The sequence below is a fragment of the Mustela nivalis genome (genome assembly GCF_964662115.1).
Source record: "Mustela nivalis genome assembly, chromosome: 6".
Lineage (NCBI taxonomy): Eukaryota > Metazoa > Chordata > Mammalia > Carnivora > Mustelidae > Mustela > Mustela nivalis.
The window spans coordinates 44,399,562-44,426,346 of NC_139025.1; the positions used below are offsets into that span (position 1 = coordinate 44,399,562).

Here is a 26,785-nt window from a genome sequence, read left to right on the forward strand (position 1 = left end):
TGGAGCCCCACATCGGGCTCTCTGCTCAGCAGAGAGCCTGCTTCCTGCCTCCCGCAGTCTGCCTATCCGTCTACTTGTGGTTTCTCTCTCCGTGTCAAATAAATAAATAAAATCTTAAAAAAAAAAAAAAAGTACACTTATTCTAAGTCCAAACCTGGGGCTTCCATAAAATTCAGTCTTCACTCCATGATACAATTTACCAATTTATTATTTTAAGTACTTTTTAAAAAGATTGTATTTATTTGAGACACAGAGAGTGAGCAAATGAGTGAGAGAGAGAGGGAGAGCATGAGCAGGAGGAAGGGCAGAGTTAGAGGGGGAAGCAGGCTCTCCACTGAGCAGAGAGCCTAATACGGAGCTCGATCCCAGGACCCTAGGATCATGACCTGAAAAGGCAGTCATTTAATTGACTAAGCCATCCAGGCACCCCCAATTTACCAATTTAATTAGCAGTTTTGTTTGCCTTCTCACAATTTAGAAGGACTTCTGTGACATGATTTGGTTGGTCAAAACCTTGTTTTTAAAGTTAGCAAAGTGTTATCTCCAGGTATAAGGATTTGGTTAATTTATATATATTGTTATATATTTATATTTGTGTGTTATTCAGTTGATTCACCAGAAGGACCCACAGGATTCAATAGCAGGTTATATACTCGCTGAGATTTATTATAGCAAAGGATACAGAGCAAAAGTAGCAGGAAAACAATACTCATGTGTGGAGTCCATAGACATTCAACACAGACTTCCAATGTCTTTCCTGGTCCAAATACTCCTTTTCTGAAGCCATATAGGAATACTCTTTCACTCACCATTAACTTTGAGGACATGTGTAGAATGTCTGCCCGGGGGACAGACATGGGGTGCTCTTATGGGGTTGCATAGGTAGATCCCGCTGTGTATGCAACCAACTATGGCAACCAAACTCAACCCTAGCAATGAACCTAGGTGCAGGTTGTTGATCTTGAAGTTTGTGCGAAGTAACCTGAGGAGTACATGTGGTATGGTCCATTGGTCCAGGCGTATGTAACAAACACATCAACCACTAATGTAAAGAACACTCTAAGGGCTGCCAAGGGTTAATCATGGGTCCCTTGATGGGTAAAGAGCAACCAGACCTGCCTTGTTAACTCTTTCCTCACAGTCTGTATTTTCTAGAATGTCTATAATTAATGTCTTTCACTTCTATAGTGAGAAAAGTAGTTATGAATATAAGGGGAGCCAAAGTTAATGATTTTCCTTTTTAGTTAATAATGTTTTATAATCTTAGGACATTGCCCTGTAGTTAACAGAGCTGCTGAGAGAAGTCAAGTCACCCCACTAGACACTTCATGGATGTCCATCAGAGCCTCAGGCTCTTTGGGAAAATCATAAAAACAGGCCAGGACAAAGCATGTGAGACATAGAGAGAACCACAGCAAGTTCAACTTCCCAACCTTAGAGATGAGGAAGTGGAAATACTAAGCAATAAGAGGACTCATCCAAGGTTCTAAACCTTAGAACTTTCCACGATCAACCTCTCTCGGAACTCCTGCAATGGGACAAGGCAATGTCTGTTCAGTTGCTTCTGCTTGTCTTTAACCCCGGGCAGAAACTGGAGGAGCCCTGACTGGTAGGGCCTCTTGAACCGAGTGTGCATGGTTTAATCGCTTTCAGTCTACACAGGCGTTCTATCCTTCCCCACCACCTCCCTTGTCCAGTGGCCTGACAGAAGCACCAGGTCTCTGCATCCAGAACCTAGCCACTGGGTCAATGGTCTAGTTTGGAACGTAGCAAGACATTAGTTTCCTCTTCACCAAATTTCCCCCTTTTCTCCCTCATTTACTGTAGGTTGGAGGAGGATGTCTATCTCTCCACTGCCCTGCACATTTCTTGGGGGCCTCCTCAAACCTGAAAAAGCAGTGGTTGTGATTGTGGGTGGTGAAGTCAAGTGGTCCAGGGTTTGAATTGTGGCTTAGCATCTCCCTGGTTTGTGTGATTTGCATGAGTGACTTAATGGAAGTAATAGTTCCTCCTTCATTAGGTTACTGGGAAGACAAAAGGAAGTAATAACTCTTAACTGGTACAGAGTTTGGCATATAAAAACATTCAATAATAATGTATATTATTCTTGAAATAGGTATTCCATTTACTTCAGAAAACCCTATTCTCTGATCTTTTTAGCATTTTTGTCAAGGTAATTAACATACAATATATACATATGTATTTAAAGCATACAATGCTGTAAGTTTGAACACATCTTGGGAAATGCTGCCTTGGGAATTGATCTAGGCAAGGCCTTAAAGAAGCTGGAAAATGTGGATATTTACTACATCAGGTATAGGCCAAGCAGCTGGTCTGAAATTACCTTGTGTCCTTTATAAACACTCTGTTTTTCTGGATTAGAAAGAAAACTATGACAAGAAGCATAAAGAGGGGCGCCTGGGTGGCTCAGTTGTTAAGCATCTGCCTTTGGCTCCAGTCATGATTCCAGGGTTCTGGGATCAAGCACCGTATCTGGCTCTCTGCTCGGTGGGAGGCCTGCTTCTCCCTTTCCCTCTCTCCCTGCTTGTGTTCCCTCTCTTGCTGAGTCTATCTGTCAAATAAATAAATAAAAATCTTAAAAAAAAAAAAAGCATGTTAAGGAAATTGCAGTTATGTTGGGGGGGGGTAATGAGCTGACCAAATTATTCAATCAATCATTTCTCTAATTTTCCCTTTGGAATAAATCCAGGGATGATTTCCCTTCCCCCAATCTGCACAGTGATGACAATATTCTTTCACAAATGGCTTATAGAGTGGGGCTTTGGCACAGGCAAGGGCTTTGAAAGATACTAAGAGTATAAAAAAAGGAGACTTCCGGGGCGCCTGAGTGGCTCAGTGGGTTAAAGCCTCTGCCTTCAGCTCAGCTCATGATCCCAGGGTCCTGGGATCGAGCCCCACATTGGGCTCTCTGCTCAGCAGGGAGCCTGCTTTCTCCTTTCTCTGCCTGCCTCTCTGCCTACTTGTGATCTCTGTCAAATAAATAAATAAAATCTTAAAAAAAAAAAAAAAGGAGACTTCCTCTTCCACCAGGCTAGGAAAATGTGCCTCATGGGACTTCAGGGAACCCTATGCAGGGGATCTCAGGGTGTGATTATCCTGGATGGTCAAGGGATTCTTAAGACTTGAAACTAAGCTTATTGGAGCATTTATCAATGGGAAGATAGTTTGCTTCATTTGGTAGGCAGCACAGAGGAAACGTAGAGCCCATCATAGGTCTCCTCCCCTGTTTTGCTCCATTTCACATCCTCTGCCTCCACACCATCCACGGGCAGGTAGACACTCCCCACTCCTGGCCCCTCCCTCCCTTCCTCCACCCGAGGGTTGCCTTCTTGGATTACCGCTCTTGGATTCTCTTCCTGGCACCCTTCTCCTGATGTATCACCTAAATCCTGCTCATCCTTCACGTTGCAGCTCAAGGGCTTCCCCGGCTGAGCTCTACTCAACTCTTACCTATTAAGTTATGCTTTTTTCCCAGGTCACTTATCACAGGCGAGATAACATTATTTAATGATGGTCTCTCCCACCTGGTTGTGAGCTGAATGAAGGCAGAAATTGTTTCGATGGGCTCTCTCTTGAATTACGAGACATGGCAGAGGGTAAGTGGCTAATAAGTCTGGGTGAATGACCGAAAACGATCTAGGTGCTGGTATGTTTTGCAGTTAACTTAGGGCTGTTCTGTTTTCCTTTGTTCTTGGTCAAAGGCTTCTCAATTCCCTTTGTCCAAGGCTTGGATTCCCCTAAGATTCTTCTTAGATACTCATTCCAAGGAATGCCTCTCCTATTGACTCCCTGATCAGAGTAGTGGTTGATGTCAGTGTACAAAGGCTAAGTCTCTCATGTAATCTGGAGCAAAGGAGCCGCGGAAAAGCCATGGTTTTCCTTTTAAGTATGAATTGTTCAGAGTTTCCAGGGAGCTTGAGACTGTGTGGTGAATAGCTTGTGTGTTCTCCTGAAGTCCAGCATTAAGGAACAGTGTAGCTGTGGGCAGGCACGAAGCAAGTCGTGTTTGCCGTTATGCTGCTGATGTCACTAGGACAAATGCAAGGAAAGCTGTTCCAGTGTGGGGACATTCTCTGGAATGTTGGAAACACGGCTCCTTGGAGGTACCAGCTACACTCAACCTACTTCGATCAGTTCCTCCCCAACATCCTGGCCTGCTGCTCCTCTTTCCCTGAAACCTACTCGCACACCCAGCAAATATGGCTGCAGGCAAAGTGGCTGGAGGTGAGGACAGTCTCCCTCTTATGCTTTCTCTTGAGACAGGACTTGTTCTGCAGTGCAAGCTCCCTTGATGCACTCATGAAGACCCATCACAAAGGGGAAGGAACCTAGCTCAGCACTGGACAGAGCTGGCCTTTACCCCTGGCTTGGAAGGTGGTGTGAGGACTTAAGGAGATAATATGATTAAAGCCCTTCCGAGACCGAATCACACATGGTTAGTGCTCAAGACATGGTAGCCGTTCAACCACCTGAGCTCACTGGGTATGCTCAGAGGAATCTGTGCCTTCTGCTTCAGCGACATCACACTGGATGGAAATGGCTCATTTACTTTTCTTTCTTCTACTAGACAGCAATATCCCTGTAGGCCCCAAACCTAGGAAAATGCTTTCCAGGTCCCATGATAAGCTCCCACTGGTTGAGTGCTTATGATGTCAAGCACTAAATGCTTTACCTGGATTACTTCATTTAATTCTCAAAACCCCGGGAAGTTAGGAACTACTGTTTTCTGCATTTATAGCTGAAGATATGGAGGCGCCAAAAGGTTACATAACTCTCCCAATGTGATGGATCTAGTAAGTGGTAGAGAGAGTATTTAAATACAGCTGGTGGGGTTCCAGAACCTGGGCTCTTTACCAGGCAATGCACTGCCTCGGTGTTTGCTCTCAGTAGATTGTCCTCATTTTTCTCCAGCTACACTAATTATCACTGTGGAACATGTCATCCCTATTATCTCCTGTGTTTGTGGGGCTCTAATTACTCTGTGATTCTCGTTGTGCTAGGCCCACACAACGCCTGATGTACTTGCCTGCTTTACCACTGCTTCTCCATTTGTCTGGGGCTGGCTGTGGCACACTAGGTTTATGTACCCATTGTGCTCTCTCACAAAACGTCTCTTGGTTCCATTGTCACGCTGGACACTCGACTGAGTGGATCACTGGGCAGACCCTTTATGTTTTTATGTCCTTAATGACACCATCTGTTTCCTAAAGCAATTGAAATACTCAGTTGTTAGCATAAAGGAAGAACATTGACTCTAGGCACAGCTTCACATCGCTGCTACATGCCTGGGAAATCAGCTACCACTGAAGTTTGGCCTGTCTACCTTTCTCAGGAAGACTCTAGGTGAAACTGGGGTTCCTTTCAAGATTAGATGCACAGATCCCATATACTTTTTTAAAAGGGCATGTAAATTATACATACAAAAGGGTATTACATGTCTTTGGAGTTAAATGGCTCATGTATAGCCATCGCCCCACTCAATAAAGTAGTATCACATTGTACCAAGTCTCCCATGCACCCCCCCCCCCCCAGCTGCATCTCTCTCCCTACCCCCCAACATGCTTTTCAGTGTACAAAGAGTATGAGTTGTCTGAGAGCACTATGTTTTGGCTGGGTAAGTCAGATGTGATTCCCAGGTGCTTTGTCATAGAAAGTGCTAGCAGCGAATGGATACTGGTATTTTGAGGTTTCACATCCTAGTCACACTGATGTTTTCGGTGAGCTGGTTTCTAACTTCATGACCACAGCAGTGTGATAATGTGCTGAGAACCAACGTGTCAGCAAATTGTGGTCAAAGTGCAGAATTACTTTGGGCCACAGCTGGGGACACGCACTTTTATGGCAATGGCTGTCAGAAGACAGGCTGAGCACCGTTGCAGAAGTTGAAGAGCGGGATTCCAACTGCAGGGGAAAGAGGGCATGTACCGTGAAGACAGCAGCAGGAAAAATTGTTTCTGACATGCAAGAACTTTGCTGTGAAACTATGTGAGAAAACGTATGAGAGAACTTAGTCGTGGCTGCAGGCATTCCACTCCAGCAGGAATACTGGTGAAGCATTAGTGTGCTGACTCCTGAAGCATTCACTCTTCACGCGAGAGCTCCAAGGTCCAGTATTCAGAAATGGGTCTCCAACACCAAAAAAGTGAAAACCAATACACCAGCCAGCAGATATTTCTGACGTGGTTTGACGAGTTTTCATCATTTATTCCCTGCCAATAATGGGCCCCCTTTGAAAAAATTTCATTGTCTGCTTCTTCCCACCATTACTGTGAGTCACAAAAATTCATATCAGTCCAGGGCTGGAGAAATGTAATGCAGTTCTACCACAGCTCTGGTAATGTTTGTGCGCAGCGGCTCAAAGACCCCCAAAATTGGACATAATTTTCAGTGCTATTCAGTGTGTGAGAAGACTAAGTTCAACAACAACACAAAACAAAGAAACTTGAAGCTTTAAGGGAAACTGCTTTCAGGACTTGGCGGGGGGTGGGGGGGCATGTTTGAGGTCATGAGGCAGAAAAACCCTTGGAGAGAGGCCCAGAAAAGGGAGTATTCCCATTACTCCTCTATCCATCTTTTCTAGCCTAAAAAAGGCATGGCTTCCTATTCTAGAACTAGAATGTGTGCTCTTCACACTTTTGAGGTTTGCTGAAGACGACGTGGCTATGATTAAGTGAGTTGGATATTTTTCTTCACCTTTATAAGATGCAGTATAAATGGCAGCCTAAATGACACGGGAGTCAACAGTTAACCTCTATGCCAAAATGTGTTCTTTAGGATGAGTTTGTATCTCAGGAAACAAATAGGGAAAATCTTTACTTGCATTACTTTTTGTTATAATTAGGATAGTCATATAATTTATCCTCAAAACCAGGAGAATGGGAATTCAAGGAGGGCACTAATGATTATACCTGAACAGAAACCAGAACTGTTCCAGGCAAACTGGGATATATGACCACTTACTGTACAACCCTGTTTTCGAGAAGTATGTTATCACATTGTGTAACTTTAAGCCTTTAAGTATGACAATCTGATTTATTTTTTTTAATAATTTTATTATTATTTTTAAGATTTTATTTATTTGAGAGCAAGCAAGGAAGAGCACGAGCAGGGGCAGAGGGAGAAGCAGGCTCTGCGCTGAGCAGGGAGACCAATGAGGAGCTTGATCCAAAGACCCTGGGATCATGACCTGAGCCAAAGGCAGGCACTAAACCAACTGAGCCACCCAGGCATCCCCGTGACAATCTAATTTTAAAAAGGGACATTAATATAGGTACTATTTATGAGAGCTGTTATCTTTTAGTTATGCTACTACACCAGATAGATCCCTTCAGCAAGGACACGTTCCATTTTTCTCCCTCGTGGTGCTTTGAGTGTTATGTTTTCCATTAAGGTGAGCACAGGAAGCTAGTCAATTGCAGCAAATCACAGTGCAGAGCTGAGCTCAGAGCTAAAAACTCTGTCCCAGATTCCCCAGCAGTTGTGTTGGTCATGGGAAGGGTGGCCTTGTAGAATTTGATCAGATTTCAATTGCAGACTCACTGGAGGGGGAGACTTAAAACTGCCCTTCAGATAGGGAATCTTGTAGAATTTGTTAAAGAGGCTTTTCCCATTTCCGCATGAATCCTCTTCATCCCACTTCCCTAAAAAGCCTGGGTGCTAGTCTGAATCGTGAGTCATGTACTTTTTGTCTGTTTTCTATAAAAATTCCTTTGGGCACTCGAGAAGGGATCCAGGTATTCATTAAGTTTAGTCCTTGGGAATTTTGTGTGTTGCAGTAACTAGGCAACGGTTAAGATGTTTTAACTTAGCATGTCCTGTACTGGCAAGTTTAAAAAAAGAACTGTCAAGCCATACTTGGCAGAATGTCCCTTGGACTCTCCCGCCCTCTGTACAGTTCTCCTGTACATCTTGGCTGCTCCTCCACTGCTAACAGAGACCTCCTCTGTCTCAGCCTCCCGACAGCCTCATCCAAGCTTTTCCCACTGCAGAGCATATGGACGCCCAGTGTCCTCAATAGTTGGTAGGACAGGTGACTGGTGGCTTGATCGACCAGTAGCTTTCCTAACAACTCTCACGAACATATCTGAAACCTACTCTTAACTGTTTATGAAAATACAACTAAGTTTTACATTAGTAATTTAAGAACGGTGCTTATTCATCAACTATGAGGACATGCATTTCAGACACAAGTTCTAGCTCTTCAAAGTGAATTTCCAATTCAACTCCTTTAATGACATGGCACGTGTGAAAGGTCTGCCACATCACACTCAATGGTAGATGGATCTGACTTTCAAGGTATACATTTTGGGAAGCAGAACTTCTGCACTCAGGTGACCAGGATAGGATGCTGTTCTTAGAAAGCAGCATTCTGTGGTATGATGGGATAAGGCAAAAGCTTTGGTACCAGCCACAGCTAGGATTCTAATCTCTGTTCCTTACATAGTAGCTATGTGACCTAACTCACACAGACTGAAGAGCTAAGTAACCTCTTAGCCTTAGTTTCATCATCTATAAAATGGGGACAAGAACTGTCCTTGTCTTAGGTTTGTTGTGCAGCTTAACTGAGATACCTGTGTCAACTACTTGTTTTTGTCTCCTCTTAGACTGCATAAATCTCAAATGCAGGGGTGTTAAGAATGGAATGAGCCAAAGTACATAAAACGTACATAAAAGCTATCATTAGCTCCCAATAAATTAAACTGTTAAGTAGGAAAATACATGGAGCTCAATCTAACTTGGCTTCTTGATCTAGAAAGTTAACCAGTTGAATGTTTTCATCAGTTTCCCTACCAGCGGCTTTTTTTTTTTTTTTTAAAGATTTTATTCATTTGACAGAGATCACAAGTAGGCAGAGAGGCAGGCAGAGAGGAAGGGAAGCAGACTCCCTGCTGAGCAGAGAGCCCGACATGGGGCTCGATCCCAGGACCCTGAGATCACAACCCGAGAAGGCAGAGGCCTTAACTCACTGAGCCACCCAGGCGTCCCTACCAGTGGCATCTTAAGGAGACAAGAACAAGTCAGGGTGTCTTGTGGAAGAGAAACAGCAAGGGTCTAGACTGGTAGGCAAGCAACTGCATAAAAAGGGTACTGGATGCCTGAGCAAAAAAACCAGGACAAACCCTAAGCCTTGAAGACAAGAACTGTGCACCATCCTTTAAGATTATGGCCTTGGGAATTTACTTAATCTCTTTATCTCTAAAAAAGGGCTCTTTTAAATCTGCCTACCAATCTTTAAGGAATGCTCGTCTAAATGATGGTTTTAAAAAATGAGGCTTAACATAAAATAAGAACAAAGCAAAAACTCAAGTGTTAAATTTCCTCTTTTATAGGACACTAACACTTTGGGTGTAGCTTCCAATTCTAAATGGAATTGTATCTTGTATCTGATTATAATTTTAGCAAATGTCAACTAGGAGACACAGTCATCTACAACCATTTTTGGAATTTAAAAGCAGCAAAATATTTTGTTCCCCCAACAACGTATCTGTGTTACGAACCAACTTGTCCCCCAAAATTCACACCAAAGCCCTCACTCCAGATAAGACGGTATCTGGGCATGGAGCCTTTGGGAGCTAATTCATTTAGATGAGGTCAGAAGTGCAGCCTCATGATGGGATTAGTGGCCTTGTATGAGAGAACACAGCTTGCTTCTCACTCTCCACCATAAATGAGGACACAGTGAGAAGATGGCCATCGAGAGGCCACATAGACCCCTGTGGCGGGGAAATGAGCAGGCCAGCACCCTGTGGACCTCCCAGCCTCCAGAACTGAGAAATAAATCCCCATCGGTTAAGCCACCCAGTCTATGATGTTCTGTTACGGTAGCCCAAGCTAAAACACTAAATAAAATGATAAAAAGTGGAAGAGAGGAATTGCTTTAGAGAAAACACAGAATAGGGAGGGACTAAGCTCTCCGTCATTTTGGGAACCCCAGGGTCTCAAAATAGAAAGTAATGTTTAATGCCACATGGCAAGTATGACGTTCACATGCCACAGGAACAAACTATGGGATGGCCCAAATTCTCTTCTGATATTAGAATTCTATTGTATTGGGATGCCTCGGTGGTTCAGTGGGTTGAAGCCTCTGCCTTTGGCTCAGGTCATGATCCCAGGGTCCTGGGATCAAGCCCTGCATCGGGATCCCTACTCAGCGGCAAGCCTGCTTCCCCCGCTCCTCTCTGCCTGCCTTTCTGCCTACTTGTAATCTCTAATAAATAAATTTAAAAATCTTAAAAAAAAAAAAAAAAGAATTTTGTGTTGGGTTACTGAAAAAAAAAAAAAGAATATAATTGTTTTGCTTTAGACATCTGTTGCAAGGGGCGCCTGGGTGGCTCAGTGGGTTAAAGCCTCTGCTTTCGGCTCAGGTCATGATTCCAGAGTCCTGGGATTGAGCCCCGCATCAGGCTCTCTGCTCAGCAGGGAGCCTGCTTCCTCCTCTCTCTCTCTGCCTGCCTCTCTGCCTACTTGTGGTCTCTGTCAAATTAAAAAAAAAAAAAAGACATCTGTTGCAAAAGGACTGCTAAGTTTTAATATGGTGGTAAAAAAAGAACCTGCTTGGGTCAGGTATCCGGGGAGGAACGTGTCTGCTGAAGTGATGTCGTTTCACGATGGGGAAAAAGCCTGTTCCAGAATGATCTTGCACTCTACTACTTATTTCAGAACTCTGTTTGAGGTGGGTCCCGTTAAGGGATAGGAAATAAGACATCAAACAGAACTTAAAAATTTACATTGCACTTTGTTCAATTGTAAGGCAAAAAGCAGAAGACTCTCCCAAAAGCACAATGTAGTACAAATGACTCATTTACAGGCCCACCCACACCGGGGTTCAAGACAGGGTAGCAACTCCCCTGTGGAAATGGCAAACTGTACCCAGTTTGATAATGTGACCCTCACCATAGGCATAGTAGTTACACAGAATAGAACCATCTTTCATAAAAGAAAGCGGGGGTGGTGGCAGTTGGGGCAGAGAGGGAAAGCTCCCTAACTCTGTATACACCGATAATTTGGTTACAAAGAATAATGTAGCCTTGAAGGGAGAGAGGAAACCCACACAGTGGACACCATGTTGCTGAAGGAGGGCCTGGGGAAGGCTATTCCCAGGCAGCCTATTTAAATGACTTAGTGAATGCTGGTCAAACACCGAGGAGCATCTCAGACCCTTTTTTCTTTCGGATAACAATTTTGTAGTTAATTAGGCTCCGGACTTCTCAGGGAAGCCCAGAATTGGGCCTAAAGAATAAGATACAGGGAAAAACTGTGAAACCATGAAAATAAATTTTTTTAAAAAGTTTTCAGGTATAATACACAAAAGCAAACAAGTTTATCTTAAAAAATATCAAGTATCACATCCATAGACTATTCCTAATTATAATTACTTCTTAAAGCAACATATGTTTTTGTTTACAAATACAGCAGCAGGTGATAAAACCTAACGTCTCAAACAGATTGCTTACAGTTCATAATACAAAACAAATGTCTATGTCTCAAATCACATTTTAGGCAGTTTAACTTAAAATGCATAGACAATTACATACATTAAATTTGTCATTATTAAGTCAATTTAAAAAATCACAATATTAAGAAAAAATACAAAAAAAAAAACTTTATAGAGCACGCATAAGTCAAGTTTACTTAATGGCAACAAATCAGTATCTGCTAACCAGTGACAGGCAGTAAGTGCCTTCATCCAGGGAAGAAGTGAAGAGGAAAAACATCCCGTTACTTTGCACACGTGAGCAGTCGCACTGACAAACACTACAATCTTGAGAAACATTAATTTCTTACTTTAAAAAAAGGTACACCACACTTTGCTCTTTAAAATGTCCAAAAGCTGGCCTCTCATTTCCACCAGCAGCAAACTAAAATATGTTTACCTAGGTAAACCAAAAATGCGTGTACTAATTCATTCTGTAAATGCCACCCCTAGACGTTAAGCCGCTGCGGGACAGGCCTTCTCTTTCCTCTCTGTGCCTCTGCAAGGTGGCAAAGCTTGTTTGGACACTGGAGTGTCTACCAAATGAATGCAGTTCTCAGATGTGTTCTCTAGCCAGAAGCTTGCATGGCATTTCTTTAATACTGATTATTTTATTGGCAATTTTAATTTTACTTGGCAGAATTCTGAAAATAAAAAGGGGTCTATCTTCAATACTCAATATTGCTTAATTAAGAGTAAATTTCAGTCTTCCCTGAAAGCTGCCCACCACCTTCTCTGCATAGTACCTCTATCAGTGTGATTCATCTGAATTTAACCTTATGCTTTTCAAAAACCAACACCTGAAGGTCTGTGCTTAGGTTTAGTGTCAAGGGTTTATAAACCTGGCATTTTATAAATCTAGCACTCGATTATTCAGGGTGAGGAAGGAAGATACTGGCACTGATCATTTAGAAGTCTAAACACATAATTTTAAAAGCTGTCCACCGAAGTACAATAGGTAGCACTTATCATTATTTGTGAGGTCAAATTTTATGGGCAAAACTGACTTCTTTCCTAGAAAATAGGCCAATATTCTGTTGTAGTGGTGTGCCAGACCAAGGCCAAAAATTTACCCCCCTTTCTTTTCTCCTTTTATTATTCTATACTGAAAACAACAGGAAAACTGACAAAAGAAGGAGGCCCCGGGTAATTAAAACAAATGTATGCCTATTCCTGAATAATCAATATTTTACTTTACACAAAACAGGCTGTGGAGTCCCAGTTGTGAATAGCCATCTTCAAAAGCATGAAAAGGTGTCAGACTAAGTCCAGTACAGACAAGGCCAAGGATTTCAAGCACTCCTTTAAGGAAAGGAGCCTTGATTCTCATCACATGATGATGAGGACCCAAGGTCTTTATTTTCATTTTTTTATCATTTCTAGGTTTAACGTTTCAAAATCTAAGATTCCAACTCCAGAAACACGAGTCCTCAACACATCTCGATTATCTCCATCAAATTTGCCTTCAAGTTCTTGTTCTGAGAGTGCAAGTGACAGCATATTCCATCTTGTGTATTCCCTTCTGAGACCTAACAAACTTTCTAAGAAACAGTCTCTTCCCTAAACTGATGTCAGCCTAAAAGGACTGGTTTCGAAAGCAACGGTATTTCCTTGTAAAGAGAAAAACCTTCCCCTGTGTTTTCCCCCATTCCTCCACTGGAACAACTGCTTTTAACTTTACCCTGAACCTAAAAATACATTTATGTCCCAGAGTACCCACAAGAATTAAGACTCTCCTCGTAGGTTGAGAAATAAGGTTCTAAAAAACCAAAAGGAACATAAAAGCAAATTCTAGTCCCTGTTTCTTAGCTTAAAAAGAATTTCACAACTACCAGTTGGAAAGTCCTTGAAAAGCAAAGAAAAGGTGTTATGTCTAGGGCACACGGGGCAGTACGGGTCACTAGCCAAGTTTATGTATTTATTGGGAGTAGGAATTCCAAATCTCATGTTCATGGTCCTTCAAATCCTTTAGCAGATTTTCTCCTCTAATAAATGGACTGCATGACCACAGATCCCCAAACCTGCTACCACTTCTCTTAATCAAACAGTATCCTCTAGTGTTACATTAAATATTCTATCTAAAGCCAGAGTTGTCAACTTCTTCCAATGCAGCACAACCAAAATAACCACCAGGAAATCTTCACTGCTATCTCACTGTTCCTCTTACCCCACCCCAGGCTAGCTGACATGATACTGCCTGATCATTTAAGCTAAAATACCTTCCAAGGCTCCTGCCTTGGAGCTACTCTGACAAAGATTCCAGGAGTGTTGTAGATTGGTGCGGCTTGTTCAAGACCGCTGGTGCCATTCTGTAGGAGCTGTCTAACGACATTCCCCAGTCTGAAGATACCTAAACAAATCAGCTTCAATTCTAAAAGCTCGACTCTATCACCTACTTAAAAGGGAGCTTAAACACTGTATTTTTCTCAAAGATGACCATCTTGCTTTCTTAAAAGGAGGTAGCTATCAAACCATTAAATTGGCAGCATTTGGCATTCTTGACATTTAAAATGTAAGAGAAACAAACTACTAAATATTTTATTTCTAAGCAAAAACAAGAGCTCCAGCATAAATCTCTCCTAGACTAGGCAAGAAATTCACAACATATTTTAGTAACCCCATGGATACATTCAAAGGTTCACAATGTTATTTGACAAATAACATAGTCACTTCTAAGACTCTAAGGATCTGATTTAGAGATAAGGTGACAAAAAGCTACTCAGGCTATTTCGGTGGTTACAAACACTAATTTAAGCAACAGCCACACTGCAGAGATCTACACCTTATTATTATTATTATTATTATTACTAGTTTCAGTGTTAGAGCTAGAGGGTAATTTTTAAGAATTTTTAAGAATGGCACTCAATTCTACCTATTTACCTGTCAACAAACAAAGAACTGTTAGCCATAAGCACTTTACAACAGATGCAGGAAACTGCATAAGACAATGACATAGCTTAACCAGACTCTGAAAGACATGTACACGTTTTGATCGCACTTGTACAGAGTCATGTCTAAATGACTAAGGTTCTTGAACCGTAACTGCTATATGTGTTTACAACAGACCCCTAGAGTGTGCCAGTTTTCCATATCAGGGAGAAACTAAGGGATGTGCTCCTTCTAAAGAACTGAGGCAAAGGGTCCTACAGGGAAGGGTCTGAGTAGAAGATGAGTAGAAGAGGGTTTTGTGGGAATGCAAGTGACTTGTCACTATAAAGCAATTTCCGGGGTTTCCTCTGGCTTGAGGTTCAAGACAAAGGAGAGAATTATTTCCTTCGAGTTCTTCCCAAAGCAATACTGACATCTCGAAATCTATGCCAAAGCAATACAGAGATGAACAAGTCTCTAAGAATTAATTTACACACATGTTGGCCTGCATTAAAAAGAACAAAGTTTTCATAAATGGCAGATTTTAGAGCTGTGTGACCCATCTGGCTAAAAATAAAGCAAATCAGGTGGAACTCAAAAATCAAAGAAGTTTTTACTAAAAGCTCGAGGATAAAAATGAACACTGCCTGGCTAATGAACTCAACATCTGACAATAATTACCAACAGCTTGAAAATATATATCCAAACTACACCCTCACGAGGCCCACGTGTATTTTTTCTACCGACAGAGCAGTTCAAGATGTTGAGAGGCATCATTTGTTTAAATTATGACAATGTGATTGTTTTCAAAGTGTGTTTATTTAGGGAAAAAGTGATTATAGAAAAATACTTGAAATAATTCGCCAATGAGTTTGCAGATTCTAACAATAATCCACATCATCTTAGATTTTTAAGTGTGTGGTTTCATAATTTAAACAAATCGAAAACTTGTTTTAAACAAACTGTATCAAAGAGCTATTCAATACACTTCATCACTTTAACGTTCCATAAAAACCGAATAAAAATCACATTTGAACGATTTACTTTTACATTTTTATCTGATTGTATCCATCAGATGTACTATACATCCAAGTACAAGAGGCAGATATCTTCTCTGAGAGGTGCAAGGGTTGTTCTTTCATGAATGCCCTCTAAGAATAGTGAGACCAGCAATTTTTATATATGCATTCATGTGCATATATATGTACTTCAAAAAGCAAAGCGTCATATCTTCGTCCATTAACTTAATGGTAAGACTGCAACAGAAGAAAGAAAAAGTAAACCTCCAGTTTTTCTAAGTGGAGTTTATTAACTCCTTGCTGTGGTTTAAAATAAAATACTTATTGCCTAATAAATCCAAATGGCAACTCATCCCATTTATTTTGACATACAATTTGTTAAAAAAAAAAAAAAATAAAAAGCTTTTTAAGGGAATTTGGATAGATAAGTTATACTGATGAAAGTCAAGTTTTGGGGGCTTTTTATTAGGATCCCTTTTCCTTGACAGTTGGGGCGGATATTTGATTCATCTAGCTGGAGACCTGATTATTTTGTTAAGAGTAAGTCATTCCCCCCCCCCCCAACCCCCAAGGAGAATCAGGATTCTTTCTGAGGACTCTTGGCTTACTTCTGGGGCGAGGAGAAGAGGGACACTTTTCTATTTGGTCTTACGTCCAAGACAGGTCCTCCAACTCAGATGCCAACCCTGGCCCTCTGGCTTGGCTGGCAGTGCAGCACGAGGCACTGCCTGGGACTGACAGTGCAGAACAGTGGGCTATTGGGGAGCTCAGTGCTGCTGAGGATCCAACAAAACTTTGGCTGAGAAACACGAGGGAGAGTAATAGGAAGGACAGGCAATCTTATGTGTTCATTGTCCTAGATGCTCTAAAAATGTACATCTGGATGAAGTCACCCAGGCAGAGACTGTTTTACTGAACTGTGCTTTGGTGTGATGCTACAAAATGAGACTGAGAAATAGTTTAAAAAAAAAAAAGGTCCCATGAAATACACCTGAGTTTATCTCAAGGATGTTACTGAGGACACTGCTTTCTACATCACAAAGTCTTCGGGGGATCTTTGGGAAATTTTTCTAAGTACCAGGAATACTTTTGTTTTCATCCTTCTAAATGCTTTATCTGAAGTTTGAAATTTACTCTTACCTTATATACATACACCCTTTCTTTTAAAAAGTTTTAAATGCTTTCTAATCTTCTATCCAAAACAGGAGGCAAATAATCTTTCAGTTGTGCTTATGTGACTATTAGTGCATTTTAAAGAACAAATTTAACACTCACATGGGGGCCACCAGGCATCGGTGGAGCACCAGAAGGTCCTGAAGGCACTTGAAAAGGATTGTTGGGAGTGGGATAGAGTCCTGGTGTGGGATATGATCCTGCAGGGGCAGGATATGGTGCTGGTGGTCCCCAGGCTCCTGGTGGAACAGTGCCCCATGGAACGGGTGGCGCTGCCCCTGGTGCTTGGGGAGGGGGTGCGGGATATGGCCCTGGAGATGGGTATGGCATGTTAGGGGTAGGATACTGCCCTCCCATTCCAGGTGCCCAAGGTCCAGAAGACATGGATCCCCATGGACCTAAAGGACCAGCAGCAGCTGGATCTGTGGGTGCACCATATGGTCTTGGAAGCTCTGGAAAGGGCATATTTGGTGTAGGATATGGCCCTGTGGGGCCGGGGCCGGGCACAGTTGGGGCTGGATAAGGACCGCCAGGTGGGGGACATGATGGTCCAGAAGGAGGAAAGGGTGCTGGGGGTCCTGGAGGTGGTCCGGTGGGAGGCACAGAGGGATACATTCCGGTTGGTGCTGGTCCAAAAGGCACAGTGGAGGGTGTCGCACTTGGCGGGAGTCCGGATGGCACAGAAGGTGGAGCACTTGGGTTATTCCAAGGGCTGGAACTCGGCCAGCCTTGAGGCGGCTGGCCAGGTTTTGTATTGCTCACAGCAGAGGTTTTGGCAGGGGAATGTTCAGGTAGTGCATCTGCCAACTGGAAGACAAAACAGGCATGTTTTACCTATCTTATTTAGGGGCAAATCATGTCAAACATGGTTATAAAGCTGCAAAGCGAGGGACTGCAAACCCCTAGAACATCTTCAACAGCCAAACTGCTCAGTGTAAAAGCAATTCATGTAATATAAAAATCAACTTTCCAATGCAAATTTCTTAGAGAAGATCGTATTTTCTAAATCCAATTACTCAAAATACTGAAGAGTTAAATCCTGACTTTACTGCAAACAACTTAAATACCCTCTCTAAGCTTTGGTTTCTGCATTAAAAAAAAAGTTTAGCATTAACTTGAGGCTTAAATGAGATAATTCATGTAATACCCTTAACATAGTACTTGGTGTATGTTACATTAAAAAATGCTGTCTATTTTTTTAAAAAAAGATTTTATTTATTTATTTGACAGAGAGAGAGATCACAAGTAGGCAGAGAGGCAGGCGGCCGGTGGGGGGCAGGCTCCCTTCCGAGCAGAGAGCCCGATGTGGGGCTGGATCCCAGGACCCCAAGATCATGACCTGAGCTGAAGGCAGAGGCTTAACCCACTGAGCCATCCAGGTGCCCCAAAATGCTGTCTATTATTAGCACTGCCATGTTAACAGAGAACAAAAGCAACCTAACACTTTAAAATTTTTTACTTAAGGATTCATAAATACATACAACACAACAAAATTTCAAACATATCATATCTAAGTCAATTAAGGCAGATCATCTATGAAAATCACATCCTCTCCCCAGCCAAAAGCAAGGATCACAAAAAGCATCTCTTTTAAATTAAAAGACTTACATGGCCTAGAGTTAGAACTATGTCATTTTCTTAAAAGCCAAAATACTTACAAAGGATAAATGCATCAACTTACCGAAAATTCATCAGACATTTTCCTAAAAAAGAGAAAGAAAAAAACAAAAAGAATACTTCAAAACCAGTGCTTACCATTTCTTGTGTATTTTTTAAGGAACTTTCTTTCTTTCTTTTTTTTTTTTTTTTAAAAGATTTATTTATTTATTTATTTGACAGAGACAGATCACAAGTAGGCAGAAGGCAGGCAGAGAGAGAGAGGGGGAAGCAGACTCCCTGCTGAGCAGAGAGGCTCGATCCCAGGACCCTGGGATCATGACCTGAGCTGAAGGCAGAGGCTTAACCACCAAGCCACCCAGGCGCCCCTTAAGGAACTTTCTTTGTATATACCATTGTTACTTAATCACATACGCAAGGTCTTTCTCTTTACAGAGGGCAAACTTTCATTGCAGTTCATGTAATTCTGTAAATGCCGTCCCCTTCCACTGGCTGCATTTCACATAGAAGGGATCCACAATATAGTCTGCCTCTCATTTTGGTGGTAGTTTACGTTCTTTGCCTTTGAGCTGCTTCAGACCATGATACAGGGAACACTTTTCAACACATATCCTTGGAAATGTGTCATCAGGAAAAGTACTAAAAGGGAAATCTGCGGTCAACAGGTAAGGCTATCTAAAACACATCTTAAAAGTCCATGCCACCGGACGTGTGGGTGGCTCAGTCTGTTGCCTTCAGCTCAGGTCATGATCCCAGGGTGCTGGGATCCACTCCCGCATCCAGCTTCCTGCTAGGCAGGGAGTCTGCTTCTCCCTCTGCCTGCCACTCCCCCTGCTTGTACTCTCATGCTCTCTCTCTGGCAAATAAATAAATAAAATCTTATTAAAAAAAAAAAAAAAAAAGTCCATGCCACTTTAAATTCCTTTGCCAGTTATACTTTTTTTTTTTTTTTTTTTTTTTTTAAGATTTTACTTATTTATTTGAGAGAGAGGGTGCTTGTGCTGCGAGAAGGAGCAGTGGGCAGGGCAGAGGGAGAGGGAGAAGCCGACTCCTTGCTGAGCAGGGAGCCCAACACGGGGGTGGATTCTGGGACCTCTGGATCATGACCTGAGCTGAAGGCAGATGCTTAACTAAATGAGCCACCCAGGTGCCCCTACACAATCTCTGAAAACTCCTCTTCACCACTGGAGAGTATTAAATGTCTAAATAGTTTTCAATTATGACAGGTTAAAAATTGACACTTTGTTATTTTAACTTCCGCATTTTTAAAATTTAGTGTAAAGTAGAGCATCTTTAAAAATTTCATACCCAATTTATAATAAACTTTTTTTGTGGATTTGCTTATGTCTTCGAGCCACTTTTGTCTTTTCATCAAATTCAAATTCTAAAAGTGATGTATAATTAATACTCAATAAAACGCACAGATGTGCAGTGTTTAGATCAACAAGCTCTGACAACTGCATATGTCCCTTTAACCAAGGTACAAAACAATTTCCTTCACTCCAGGTTTACTCATGCTACTTTCCAATCAACTGCCCTTCCACTCAGCAACCACTTTCTTAGTTTTTGCTTATTCTTTGACTTCATTTAAATAAAGAAAGTATGTGCTCTCTCGCCTTTGACAATTTCACTCCTTTCTATGAGTACATCTTTTTTTAGTGCTTTATAAAATTTTAAGATTAGCTTTGGAACATAGGAGACAAAAAATTCACCCATGCTTTCTAACAGTACTAATATGGTTTAACTTAAAATACGTATTTTTAAAAAGTATTTTTATTTATTTATTTTAACAGAGAGACAGAGAGACACCACAAGTAGGCTGAGAGGCAGGAGAGGGAGACAAGAGAGAAGCAGGCTCTCTGTTGAGCAGGGAGCCCGATGCGGGGCTCGATCCCATGACCCTGGAATCATGACCTGAGCCAAAGGCAGCTGCTTAACCAACTGAGCCACCCAGGTGCCCCCAAATAAGTGTATTTTAAGAGATTTTATTTAAGGGAGAGGGGGAGAGAATGAGCAGGGGGAGGAGCGGAGGGACAGGCAGACTTCTTACTGAGCAAGGAGCCAGATGTGGGGCTTGATCCCAGGACCCTGAGATCATGACCTGAGCTAGTCAGTCACGTAATCGACTGAGCCATCAGGCATCCCTGACTTAATGTATAATCTACCTTTTCTCAGTGGATACGACAAGCTACCCTTAACACATTCTACTGCCAGTACTAACAACAAATGGAGTATTTACTACAGAACAGGCACACTGTTCAAAGTGTTTTAGGTGGGTCATCTCACTGAATAGACACAAATTCTTCCACTCAGTTGACAGCCTGAGAAAAGGAAGCTCATCAAGTTAACTTGTTTAAGGGGACAGAGCTAGGGACAAGTAGAAGAGGGGTCAAACTCAGGTATACAGTTTGACTCCAGAGCCAAGGCTCTTTACCACCAGGCTATAGAGTCTCTGTTATTCCTATAGATATTCTGAAGTCTGTTCTTTTCTACTGATCTGCACCACAACATCCCATCTTAATTTCATTAGCTTTGCATTTTTAACATATTTTAATGTTAGTTGACCTACTGCTGCTGCCTTTTCCCCCTAGATTCCTAAATATTGTTTATTTTTTTCCAGATCTTTTTGTAAAAAAATAGAGTAAAAAGAATCTGTTGGGTGTTCTGGTTGGAACTGCATTATATTTACAGTTAATTTAGAAGACATGTAACGTATTCAAAATATCCAATCTTTTCATTCAAGAACAAGGTATATCTTCCTAGTTCCCATCACTGTCATTCATCACTCAATAGTTTATTTATTTATATTAAAAGTAAACTCTAGTCCTAACGTGGGGCTCGAACTCACTACCCTGAGAAGAGTCGCATGCTCTACTGACTAAGCTAGCCAGGCACCTCATGTGGAAAGTTTTTTAAATTTTCGTGTATTACTTTTGTAAGCAGTGACATTACTAAATTACTTTATTCCTGAGTGTCACAGTTGATTCTCTGGGATTTCAGGTAAAGAATTATGTCATCTGTAACAATAATAATAATTTTACATTCTCTTTCCAATATTTACATCTCTTTTCTCTGCATCAGCTAAACTTAATAATGAAATTTTAAATAGTGAGCACAATAGTCTTGCTCCCAAATCTCCTGGAAATGCTTCTAATGTTTAAATAAAATTCCCATTTTTCAGTTTGAGATGAAAAAACTTATATTAAAAATGTCTATTTATGCCTATTTTGCTGGATTTACTTATTCCTATTTTGCTAGTTAAAAAACATTTAGAGGAAAAAAACCATTTAAAGACGACACTGCATTTCTTCAGATCTTTTTAACACCTAACGAGCTGATTAGTTTTTCTCCTTTGACCCACAAAGACAATTATATATAAAAAAACTGCTTAATATTGAGCCCACCCTTGCATTCTTAGAGTGTTACTTTCAAGTACAATTGGCTAACAGGAATGATAAAGAAAAAGAATATGAAGGCTACAACTGCTATGACCTTGCTATTTATTCAGATCATCAAAAACATCTAGAATATATAGCAAATGCAACTATTCATTCATTCCCACATTAAGGTTTTATACTAAAACGTTGTATCACACAACAGTAAATTTTTAGGATGAACACCTGAAGGGACTTTATCAGTGCATGGCAAGTTTGGCAAGTTCAAAGTCTACATAAGACTAACATGCTTTTTGAATAGGGTGAGCCTTTTTGAAACAGAACATGGTTCTGTATCAAAGTTCACATTAATTCTGAAGCAGAGAACATACATTCAATTTCATGTGGTCTTGCTGTTTGGGTTTTCAGAATTCTCTCTTTTCTCTTAATTAAAAAAATATATATACAATATAAAGCTAACTAGTTGTAAAATTACATTAGAATGTAAGTTACTCCACAAGTTAATACTATTTAACTGACTCACAACTCCGGCTTTCCAAATTTGAAGTTAAAAATTAAATCCTGGGTCCGCTTAGGTGGCTCAGGTGGTTAAGGGTCTGCCTTTAGCTCAGGTCATGGTCTCAGGTACTGGGATTGAGCCCTGAGTCTGGATCCCTGCTTAGCGGGGAGCCTGCTTCTCCCTCTCTTTCCCACTTCCTCTCTCTATCTCTGTCTCTTAATAAATAAAATCCTAAAAAAAAGTTAAATCCTGGAAGATAAAGGAGGTATTAGAATCTTCTAAGTAATGAAGCCCTGAATAAAGGGATTAAAAATAGATCATTTCTTGATGTAAAGCACTTTTAGTAAAGTGACCTTCTCTCCATGTGTAGAACATACAGTGTTCTTATTAACAGGAAACATTCTAATTTATTCTTACTTTCATCATAAAAAGGCAAAAAATAGAGTTGGACATTAGTGTTTGAATATGAGAAGAGCTACATAATTTTTTAAATCTAGATTTTCTAAAAAAAAACATTCAAAAATACTTAGATTATGCTAATTTTTTAGAGGAGGAACAGAGGGAGAGACTCTTGAGCAGGTCCATGCAGTGTGGATCCCCACATGGGATTCCACCTCAGGAGATCATGACCTGAGCCAAAATCAAGAGTCAGACACGTAACTAACTGAGCCACTCTGATGCCAATGGATTATGCTAATTAAGATGAGGCCCATGTAACCCTAAACTGGCGCAAAAAAGGGGGGGGGGGTTTATGAGCAAGAGAGATTTTCTTTCTTTCTTTTTTTTTTTTTTAAAGATTTTATTTATTTATTTGACAGACAGAGATCACAAGTAGGCAGAGAAGCAGGCAGAGAGAGAAGAGAGAGGAGGAAGCAGGCTCCCTGCAGAGCAGAGAGCCCGATGTGGGGCTCGATCCCAGGACCCTGGGATCATGACCTGAGCTGAAGGCAGAGGCTTCAACCCACTGAGCCACCCAGGCGCCCCGATTTTCCTTTTTCTTTCTGAAATACTGAAAAGTTTATTTCCAAAACTTTCCATTGGTACTCTATGGGAGATCTAGGCATCATCTGAAAAATTATCATTCTATTTTCTGAGCAGCAAGAATAGTAATTGAAACACAGCACAAATCTCTTTTGACATATACTAGAAAGGTAAAACATTGCTGTAACTCTTAGGGCTTTTAGAGTAAAATGGCAATCCAGGGGTGCCTTGGTGGCTCAGTGGGTTAAGCCTCTGCCTTCCACTCAGGTCAAGATCCCAGGGTTCTGGAATCGAGCCCCGCATTGGGCTCTCTGCTCAGCAGGGAGCCTGCTTCCTCCTCTCTCTCTGCCTACCTGTGCTCTCTGTCAAATAAATAAATAAAATCGTTAAAAAAAATGGCAATCCAGTCACAAGGAGGTTTTAAAAGTTGAACTCTGTAAATCACTAGTGACTACCGAACAAGGCTTATTTCAAAGGGTCATCACACTGTGGTGGGGTGATAAAGAATACAGAACTAGAGAGTTATGAAATGTTAGACAGAGAGGCAGGCAGAGAGAGAGAGGGAAGCAGGCTCCCTGCCGAGCAGAGAGCCCGATGCGGGACTCGATCCCAGGACCCTGAGATCATGACCTGAGCCGAAGGCAGCGGCCTAACCCACTGAGCCACCCAGGCGCCCCGACATCAATCCTTTTGACTAAGGCAAACTTCTTAATCACAAACCATTTCTCATCTGCAAAACAGCTTTAACTCCGACTACTTTACAGATAATTAAAAGTAACATTTTTAATAATCTATCAAGTACTACAGATATGTAAGATGTTTATTAAAAGAAACTTAAAAGGGGTGCCTGGATGGCTCAGTTGGTTGCATGTCTGACTCTTGGTTTCACCTCAGGTCATGATCTCAGGGTGATGGAGACCACCTCCCCCAACCCCGTGCCCCTGTCCCTCACTCCCACACTCTGTCTAAATCAATAAACAAAATCTTAAAAAAAAATTCTCTCCCTCTCCTTTTGACCCTTCCCACCTCTTAAAAAAAGAAATAAGAAACTAAGAAAAAAACAGGATTTTTACAATGATGTTTGGGAGGGGGGGTAGGGGAATGGTGCTAATATACTGAAAAATACAAAATTTGAAAGAGAGTATTTGATCATATTTAATATTGGCTCTTTTATCAGATAAGTTCTATTTTACATTTGGGTAACTCAAGGAACTGGAGACTTGATAAAAGTTTGGAGTATTTTAAACTTTTTAAAGACATGTAATTAAAAAAAATCATTTTTTATACTTATGCCTGGAACACACATACCAGGCACTGTGTTGGGTTTTGCGGAAATGAGTAATATTGCACAGAATAAATCCTTAAGGAATTCAGTCTTGTAGAGAACTACCCTTTAAACACTTAACTACCTTACCTGGCGTAAGCACAGGGCACCAAGAGAGTACCTCAAAGAACTCCTAAAGGAATCAAGGAAGGGAGTATCAGGGGAAGAATCCTGAGAAGAGGTTCTTTTGCAGTCTGTAGGAACAATGAAGGAAGAGCTGGGAGTAGGGGATGGTGGGACGCCCTAGGAAAGAAGAGCAGATTGTGCAAAAGGTGAAGAGTACACTATGGGAAATGTAAGCAGTTCAGAAAGGGGAGGGACAGGAGTCTTAGCAGAGCTCCTTTAGGATAAGGTTTGAGTGTCTCCATCAGCTTCAGCTCACCTAAGTGACTCTCAGTTTCTTCATCTATAAAAGGACTAGTGACGTGAAAGACTAAATGGTACTAGTAAGTAAGTGTCTATAAAACCAGTGCTCTAAAAACAGTGGATTGGCGACATGTACATTCCCCCCTCTTCCTTTGTACACAGGCACGTAGCACACAGGTTGAGAATGACCGCGAAAGGTACCACTGCCTAGATAAAACCACAGCTCTTCGCTGGGTGGCTCTGGACAGGCTGAACTCTTCAAACCTCAGAGATGTAGTAGAATGGTCTCTCTCTCACGGACCTGCCCTGAGACTTACATCATAAGCAAATCTCCAGGTCAATGTCTGCCACACAAAGAAAACTGAACAAACGTTAGCTTTTACAACTGGTATTATGGGTCTGCAAACCTTTATCTGCAGTTCTCCATTCAGAAACTTTTGAAAATAAAAGAAACATAAAGAAACATTCCCAAGCCTGGCACAGAACAGTTGGTGGCAAAATCTAACCTAAGCATATTTATAATTTCCATTAAGTCACTCTTATCACAACACAAATATAAATGTTGTCTTAGGGGATGTTGCAGGGACTTTGTGGAGGGGGTTGATACCTCTTGTCTGTGCATCTTATTCTCTTCCTAAATCTAGAGATTCAATCCAAAGATTTCTGAATTCCAAAACACACTGGCCCCAAGGCTTGAAGTTAAGGAATTGGTCTACCTCTACTGCTCCTGGAGAGAGGAAAAGAACATTCTAACACACACACAACCCAACTGAATTTTCTGAAACAAACCAGTTTCCAATCAGGGACGCCAGTACCAAAAATAATTTCTCTTCTTCCTACCCAATGAATACAGCGGAACAAAGAACTTCTGAAAGATCTCTGAAGGCTATCTTGGTCTGTAATAAACGTTCGTTCCCAAAGCAGAGCTTTAAAATCATCAGGTGTAAGACCTGTGTTTTTCTTCACTTTAATGCTGTAAAAAAATTTTTTCGGTATGGTTTGATGCCTCAACATTAGAAATTCTATCCAGTAAAAGCACTGCTCTTGGTCTTCGAAGAGGAAATGGTTCAGCTATTTATATGCTTCCATGTGTAACACAAGCTCCTAAATCCTAAAAAAGAGAGTATCATAGAACTCAGCACTTCTCATGGTCTCTGTCATGTGTATTCATCGAATGTATTTGCCAGCAATTCCTTTGGTTGAATAACGACCAGAACATTGTCACATTGAGGACAATCTTTTAAACAAGTGCCAGATTCCCCTAAGACTATTCAGGCCCGTATCTCCCGTTTTATTAGAAACTAATAAATGGGGGAGGGGGTCGGGGCCGAGGGGCGCGAGCCGGGAACCCTTTAGGGCCAAACGAACAAAGGGAGTCCGGGATCAACCGGAGCGAACCGGCCTCCGAGCGGGTCCCGCCGCCCGGGAAGGGGTGGGGGTGGGGTGGGGTAGGTGGGGGAGGGGCCAGGAACGCTCGCCGCCCCGCCCCCAAGCCAGGCCCGACGTCAAGCGCCGAGAAACCCGTCGGGCGCGACGTCACCCGCCTCCGACGCCTTCTCCCTGGGGGGCTACCAGGGGGGCACCTCGCAGCTCGAAGGAAGACGGCGCGGGCAGGCGCTTAGTCCTGGACCCCGAAAAGGCGACTCGAAGTACCTCCGTTACTGCGCCTGTCTCCCGCTTGGGCACTCCCTTGGCCCCCTCCACGATCCCCACTAGCGCCGAAGCAGCCTTACCCGGCAAGATCCGAGCCCGCAGCAAAGTTCACAAGCGGCGAAGAGTCCCAGCGAACCGGGTGCCGAAGAACCGAACGCGGAGTGACTGACGGTGGCGGCGGCGGCGGCGGCGGCGGCAGCAGCAGCAGCAGCAGCGGAGGCAGCGGCGGCAGCACTAACAGCGCGCGGCTCCTCCTGGCGCCGGAACAGGAAGCGCCGAGCGCACCGCCCCCGCCCTCGCTCTCCCCTCCTCCCGGGGCCGGGCGGGGCAGCGCGCGCGCCCCCAGCAGGCCTCCGGCGGCAACTACGGCCTGCCCGGCGGCGCAGCGCGGCGTGA

At 42.2% G+C, this 26,785-nt stretch overlaps 1 protein-coding gene across 1 annotated transcript; it reads right to left on the reverse strand.

The window, feature by feature from the left end:
- Positions 1-11,278: 11,278 nt before the first annotated feature.
- Positions 11,279-26,660, reverse strand: MAPK1IP1L (mitogen-activated protein kinase 1 interacting protein 1 like). Its single transcript, XM_082735110.1, has 4 exons — positions 26,470-26,660; positions 18,236-18,257; positions 16,657-17,361; positions 11,279-15,618 (listed from the first exon to the last, which is right to left on the reverse strand). The coding sequence occupies exons 2-4, from the start codon at positions 18,251-18,253 to the stop codon at positions 15,607-15,609; spliced, it is 735 nt and encodes a 244-aa protein (XP_082591236.1). The 5' UTR covers positions 18,254-18,257; positions 26,470-26,660; the 3' UTR covers positions 11,279-15,606.
- Between the last annotated feature and the right edge of the window lie 125 nt (positions 26,661-26,785).